We start from the raw sequence: 7,578 nt of genomic DNA on the forward strand, positions 1-7,578 counted from the left end.
AAATAATCTGAAATATCTCCGTTTAACATACTACCATCAAAATTAACCTTAAAAAACCACGAGAATATTCGTGAGACTGCAAAATCTGCAACGAAAGAACCACAGTTTTTCCTACGTATCAAGGATATCCTTGAGGCAGTTATATTAATGTACTCTTATGCCTGACTGATTGCTTTCATGGGTATAATTTTTTTTTCAAAAGAAGAGGGCATATTTTTTTCCTCTTCTGAGAAAAAAAGCAAGATATTAGTTGAAAAGGCATTATTTATTCTTATAAAGTGTTGGCCTCAGTAATCTTTCTTCACCATTCGCACATAATTATCTTCATCCTAAACTAGACCATTTTTCCAGAAGAGTACCTGATACACAGCATGTGAAAAGACTAGCATTGTCGTTGCCCAATCACTCTGCACTGCTGAAATCTGAAAATCTCATCCTCATACAGAATGAATATGACCTCGTCTTGCTAGTGTTGATTCACGAGGCTATGGTCTATCCTTTGTCACTTTCATGATCCAATGATGACTATCATATGTATCTTGCCTACATGCACTGTCATGTGTCAGTCATGTACTCATTGTATCATTCTCCACCCTTAATCCCACCCCACCTATTAATGTTAAAGCGTTTTACGGTTCTCTTGTTAAAAATAGAGCTGACACTTTATTCTTAAAAAGAGAGTCCATAAAAATCATTGGAGCTGGCACTTTATTATTCTTAAAAAAAGAGTCGATAAAAATCATTACCTAAAGGAATTTATCAAACACATATAATTGACATGCATGTTTCCATCTTATATAGAAAAGAAAAGGAATTGTGTACACTTCCACCTTGTTCTAAACATAATGTAAGGGAAACGGTTCAGATATGTGAGTCAGCAAGGAAATGCAGACATACGTCATTGCTAAATAACTTTTCTCTCTTATATATGGACGAGCTATTGGTCTACATTTATTTCCTTGATTTTATGTATTAGTGATTCACACAGCTGAATAGTTCCTTAGTTCTGAATTTTTTTTTTTTCCAAAAATGTCCTAATTAAAATCATTACTCTAAATTCAGTCAGTGTTAACAAAAGCAGCAACAACAACAATTCATACCAAAACAAAACAACAACAATGATAACAACAGATGACAACAAACACTATAAATTATAAATAATAGCACAGAAGGACATATATCTATGATATTTGAAGTCTCATAACGTTGTAGATCTACTCATTGCTATCCACAAATTGCTTACATGGTTCCTTGTAATTATTAATGGCAAAAAATCTACTTGATTAATCAAGTAAAACGATATCCCCCACGAAATCTTCTCAGTATAAGCATGAGCAAGATACCTTTGACGATTATTATAACTCATGTTGATCAGCATCTTGCAATTTCAAATGTTGGCTCATATATCTGATATCAAGGTCTTCATGGATAAATTAAGAGAAAAAAGAAGTTGGAATCCATTATAGCCCATGTAATTTTATGCCTTTGTTGTTTAAACTTGCGTAACATTTGATCACTTGCACTTTTTGGTTTTTCCATCATTGTCTTATTTAGAAACTATAATATTTTGTCAATCAAATTAATCAAGTAGTATATCCTATATCCTGTACTTCTTAATACAAAATGATAATTTAAAATCTTAATCATTGTGCTTCCCTTCCAAGATTCATTTTTTGCTTAAGGATTTCCACAATATTTTACTCATTTAACCAAATGATATACATGCATGATCATTTGGTTCACTTCTTATTTCTAGTTACCTATTTGAATTTGCTCTTTACTACTATCAAGATTATCAATCGATGCAATCCCCACCAATACCACCATCTTTCATGCAACTGTATGTGAAATAGGAAGACAAATTTTACTAGACGAAACTTAACTTATAATATACTTCAGAAACAAATAGAAAAATTAGTTCTCTTGTATTTGGAAGTGTGTGTCCCACTCACAAACATATAAAATTATATGCTTATTATTTTGAATTAAAATCTTCTGCTGGTGCGTAGCTAGATATTTCAGCACTGAAAACCTATCCTTTCTTTGATCACTGAACTTGAAGACTATGTCATTTAGGTTTATATATTGAGGCACTTCGTCCCATATTCTCAAGTCAGTAGAAGTTGTGAGAGCTCCTAAACCTCATTTGGTTAACACTGCCGAATATATTCTGCACCTCACCATCGTTCTGTCCACATCTCATATTCTACTTTGTTCGCCTGCTAAGTTCTTAATTTATTTTAATCACAAGGTTTATACTACGCATGGGTTTACAGATGAATTGTCGGCTATCCTCCAACCAATTTATGAAACAACGTTCTCATACGTTTTCGATCCTATCTGAAAGAAATATTCTGAAAAAAAGAAAACAAGAATAAGATCTTCTCTTTAGAAAGAAATTTCAGCTTACAATAAGCTTTAGAAAAGTAAGAAGAATAAACAAAAATAACTTATCTAATGAACACGTATGTCATAAACAATGGCTACTTGTCCCTCACCCCCCCCCCCCCCCCTCCTCTCTCTCTCTCTCTCTCGCACTCACTCACTCACTCCATATGCATTATCTTAGATTTTCTTTTGGGAGATTTTTGGAGGTGTATATCAGCGATGCAATAATTTAGAGATTCGTATCATGTAATACTCCATTAATTGTTACTCGCCTTTACTAAAATTCTGAACATAAGGAGCAATGTTAAGAACATATACGAGCCGCTTTGGTTTGAGTAAAGAAAGCAGTGCTGTTAAAGAGATAACCCACCATAAAAGAAGATCATTATTTCTTTCCCCTTTTCAGGAGTCTTAAAGGTAAATGATTCAGTGGGAAGAAAAGCATTTGCATACTTCTACTAGATCATGGTACTGATACTCTCCTCTCATGGCGAGCAAAGCATCTCTCAAAGACGATCTTTTCTGAGCACATCTCTCAAAGATGGTCGAGTACATAGCCTCTTTCCCTTTTTTTTAATAAACCCTAACATCTTTACTAACCAAAGGCAGGAGAAACGAAAGAAAAAACAAAAGTAAATAGCAGCATAGATTCAAAATCAAAGGCCAAGTTCGAAGCGCAAACCTTTTAATTTGTTTCTCTTTTCCTTCCACGTTTCATTCCACGATCAAGACGGAAGCTAGCCCTATATTACTTAACAATGAGCTGCCCTAGCTAACAAAACTACAACCCTAACAAAACTACAACCCTTCTTTTCTTAGCTTCGCAAGAAGGGCGGTTACCAACGCATCCCGCCTTTCGGCCCGGGCCTCCTCCCTCTCTCGTCGCTGCTCCTCCCTCTCCCTCCACCTCGTTTCCATCACCCTCCTCTCCTCCTCCAAAGCCTCCATTGCTCTCCTCCACTCCTCTTCTTTAGCCCTCCTCTCCGCCTCCCTCGCCTCCGCCGCCTCTATCCATCGAGCTTCCATTTCCAGCTGCCGCCTCGCGAACTCCCTGAGAGCATTCTCCAACTCTCCTTCAGATCCCCTCTTCCTCTCCACCTTCCTCTTCTTCTTACTCTCCCCCAGCTTCTCCTCCTCCTGCTCCTCCTCCTCCGCCTCCCCCCACTCCTCTCCCTGGACTTGCACTCCCTTCCCTTTGTCTTTGCTCAAAGCCAGCAGTTTCTCCATCCTCTCCGAGAATATCATCCGCATCTCCTCGTAGAAGGGGAACTGCCTGCTGCTCTCCCCCTCCGTTGCCTCGCTCCCCTGCTCAAAACAAAGCCATATATGAGAAACAAAAGGAAAAAAGAAGGCTTCCACAAAAGAAAAAAAAGAAAGAGAAAGGCGATAACGGAGTTCACCTTGAAACGAGTGACGAGATTCTTCCACTTGGACTTGCACTGCTCCGGGGTGCGGTTGAAACCCTTGTGCTCCAGCCGCGCGGAGATGGCCTGCCACAAGGGCTTGTTGCGCTTGGTCTCCATGAAGGTCCCATCGAGCTCGGCCCGGATGGCCAAGAATTCCTTGGTCTCGTCGTGGCTCCATTGGGGGAACCGATCTCGGTCTCGGTCCCGATCTCGATCTCGATCTCTATCACCACTTTCTGGCGGTGGATTCACGTTGAGGTAATAAGGGCTGATAAGGTGGTGCAGCTCCATGGCTACCAGAATTGAGATAGATAAAGAGAAGGGAGAAGGGCTTAAAGAGAGCGAGACCTTGGAGGTGAAAGAGTGTGAACCGAGGGTGGTGGGGATGGTAATGAAGGGGATAGGGGAGGGGCTTGTGGGGAAGCGATAGATCCGTGTGTGTGCGTGAGAGAGAGAGAGAGAGAGAGAGGGGAAGAAGGTGGGGACGTGGAAGTCGTGGTCTCATTCTATCTGTCAACGCGGAAACCGTTCGCTTTCCCATTGCTTTGATCTGCGGCCTGGGTGTGAGCGCATGCGTCGGGGTGGCGTCACGCTTACGCCACGGTTGAATTCACCAAAGAAATTTCTACCGAGCGACCGTTCGACACACAATGTTTCGTTGTCAGACAATCTTCCAATCACTGCCGCGTAACAGATTAATCTCCGGGAGACATACCAATCTTCTTAATCCACGACGACATGGAACTTTTTTTGTGAATGATATGAGTGCCGTGTTAGCGATAGTTTTCGCCATGCCTTGGTTGCCAAGTATTTGTTGCGTGGATTCTGGAAATGCCGTTAGATATCTGGGGGTGGCAGGGGATTTCAACGCGTGGTTTCGACGGGTCTTGTAATTGTAGTAAATGGAGGATTTACGATTGGCGTTTGCTTTCTGATGGTAAGGACCGGTCCGCAAACGAACGGTACGTCGTATTCCTACCTTGCGCGTCTAGCACAACGCTTCCGCACCACGCCGAGGTCCAAGGAGAAATTATTGTGTACAGCAGTTCTATCATGTATATTTTACATCGTTTAATAACAGACCATCACATCATTTATTCATAAAAAATTATATTATTATTTAAATTTGATTAAAAATTCTAAATTAAAAAAAAAAATCATACATAATTATGATTCGTTAGTTAATAAGTTTTATTGTTTTGAGTTTCTTTTCTGAATCATGTTATGTTTTGTTATTGAATGGTATATATATATATATATATATGATAGAACATTTCTAGCTAATAACTTTTCCGTTGCACTAAATTAATTCTAGGTTTAATTATCATGGCAAGGATGATGCGTGGAAGGGTGTTGGGGCTTTAGCTGGACGCAGCTTGGTTGTGTTGGCCACGTCTTGTACTGATTCATATAATTCGTCTTGGATCTTGGGGCGTTTTGTGCGTTGAGGCTGATTTTTAAAGGTTTTATAGGTCTGGCTTGATATTAGCTGGCCGTTGGTCCTTCTCTTATGTGGCAACAGTTGCCGACACCCCGTATTGCTTCAAGGAACCTGGACAAATTGGAAGGATAGCTGGGTGTTGGAAAGCTAAGAAATCTACGCTATGAATGACTAGAACTTCATCATAGCTTGTACAACCCACACTATGTTGATTTTATTTAATGATTCATGTTTCACGACATGTGGGACTTTAAGAACCACCATCAATATGCAAATGCCAAATAAAGCAACCAAGGCTTGGTTGCAAGTGACTCGGGTATGAGTCTTGTCTCCTAACCGAGTAATTAACGGGTTGGTACTCACTTCCTTTCCTTTTAGGGACTGATATCGGCTAGGCTGAAATAAGAAAGTGCAAAAGATGAGAGGCCGAGGAGTCCGCTCGAGATCAACGGTGAAGAGATGGAGAGTCGGCTTGGGCGAAAAGAGGTTTAGGATTTTCAATTGAGAATTGATGCACGGGATAAACAGGGAGAGTTGAATTTTAACAATGCTTCGTGACTTTTTTTTTTTTTTTTTTTTTTTTTTTTTTTTTTTTTTTTTTTTTTTTGCTGCAAGTTGCCGATGCTTTGAAGCATCAGAAAATATTAATATTTATAAAAAACATCGGCAGATGAATATGGTGTTTAAAATTTTTCGATATTTTCTTCTAATATTGGCAATATTAAGTTAATAAACTATCTTTTTTATGTAGTGATTCGATTAAGATTAATTTAATATAAAAAATAAATTTAATATTAAATTATCATATTTGATGTTGTTGTGATTCTAGTAATATGGAGGGTACCAATAGTCTCACATCGATTGTGAATTAAGGAGGATTCACGTTTATAAGGAAGAAAAAATTCTTTCCACGTGAGGCACTTTTTAAAGGACAAAACCGCGAGGTCCATGGGCCAAAGCGGACAATACCTCACACAATGGACCGAGCCCTTATCTACAACAATAGCGCACCAGATAGAGGTCGAGGTCCATCTCAGCTGATTGTGGCGCTCCTCGGACTATACACATCGGAGTTTCCTTTGACTGGAAGGCTCTGTTGTGGTTCTAATAATATAGAGTCGGAGGGCACCAATAGTCCCACATCGGTTGTGAGTCAAGGGAGACTCGTGCTTATAAGGAGAAAAAAATTCTTCCCACGTAAGATGCCTTTTAAAAGGCAAAACCGTGAGGCCCATGGACCAGAGTGGACAATATCTCACGTGATGGGCCAAGCTCTTGTCTGCAACAATGGCACCCCAGATAGGGGTCAAAGTCCACCTCGACTGACTGTGGGACTCTTCGGACTATAGACTATACACATCGAAGTCCCCCTTGACTGGAGGGGCTCTGTTGTGGTTCTAATAATGTGGAGGGTACCAATAGTCTCACATCGGTTGTGAGTCAAGGGGACTCGCACTTATAAAGAAGAAAAAATCATTCCCACGTGAGGCATCTTTTAAAGGGCAAAATTGTGAGGCCCATGGGCCAGAGCAGACAATACCTCACGTGACGAATCAGGTCCTTATCTGCAACAGATGTGAAAAATGAAAGAGAGATGGTAAAAAAATTTAATGATTCTATATTTATTTTTCGAAGAGAGAAGATAAAATAAATTTCATATGAGGTTGATATTTGATAAATTCTCAAGTGATGGTAATCCATACTTGACAAAAATATCTTAATATATTTAATAAAAAGAGGTATAGAATAGAATATTGGTGACAATGAAAATATCGAAAAAGATAAAATTAAGAAAATAAAGTACATATATAATCATTAAATTTGTTTTGATATTTTTTTAAAATTATTTAATAAAAAATTTTTACAAAAGAATTAATGTACACATTGCATTATATAAAGGATTATGTGATTATAATTATTATTAGTATATGTAATTGATCCCGACCATGTGGCAAAATCAGAAGGAATCATCTAAAAATCATATTGATCGAGTCAACTTTTTGATCAGATTGATAGCATGCCGATCTGGTCAACCCACAGCTTTATTATGGGCCAATTTTAATTGATCCGGTTTAACTCTTGATTGAGTATCGTGATCAACTCAGCTTTTGCTCGATCTACCAAAGGATATTGGTCTAGGACCGATTTGCTGTAAGGGTCGTCCGTAAAAAACCAATCTTAACTAGAATAAAGATAATTATTCTTTAGCTTTGTTACAGTTGTCGTCCAACTCTATAATAATTGTCTTTCAACTATACTACAGCTAATCACCATGTGGGTGAACAACCCATGATCGTCTTATAACTGGCTATTTTGTTATAACAAACTAACAGCTTAACAAAT

The 7,578-nt window shown here is 38.8% G+C and overlaps 1 protein-coding gene across 1 annotated transcript; it reads right to left on the minus strand.

The window, feature by feature from the left end:
• Positions 1 to 3,060: 3,060 nt before the first annotated feature.
• LOC105057097 (trihelix transcription factor GT-3b) lies at positions 3,061 to 4,210 on the minus strand. The gene is made up of 2 exons (XM_010939552.4): positions 3,789 to 4,210; positions 3,061 to 3,693 (listed from the first exon to the last, which is right to left on the minus strand). The coding sequence occupies exons 1-2, from the start codon at positions 4,083 to 4,085 to the stop codon at positions 3,187 to 3,189; spliced, it is 804 nt and encodes a 267-aa protein (XP_010937854.1). The 5' UTR covers positions 4,086 to 4,210; the 3' UTR covers positions 3,061 to 3,186.
• Between the last annotated feature and the right edge of the window lie 3,368 nt (positions 4,211 to 7,578).

The sequence above is a fragment of the Elaeis guineensis genome, chromosome 14 (genome assembly GCF_000442705.2).
Source record: "Elaeis guineensis isolate ETL-2024a chromosome 14, EG11, whole genome shotgun sequence".
Taxonomy (NCBI): domain Eukaryota; kingdom Viridiplantae; phylum Streptophyta; class Magnoliopsida; order Arecales; family Arecaceae; genus Elaeis; species Elaeis guineensis.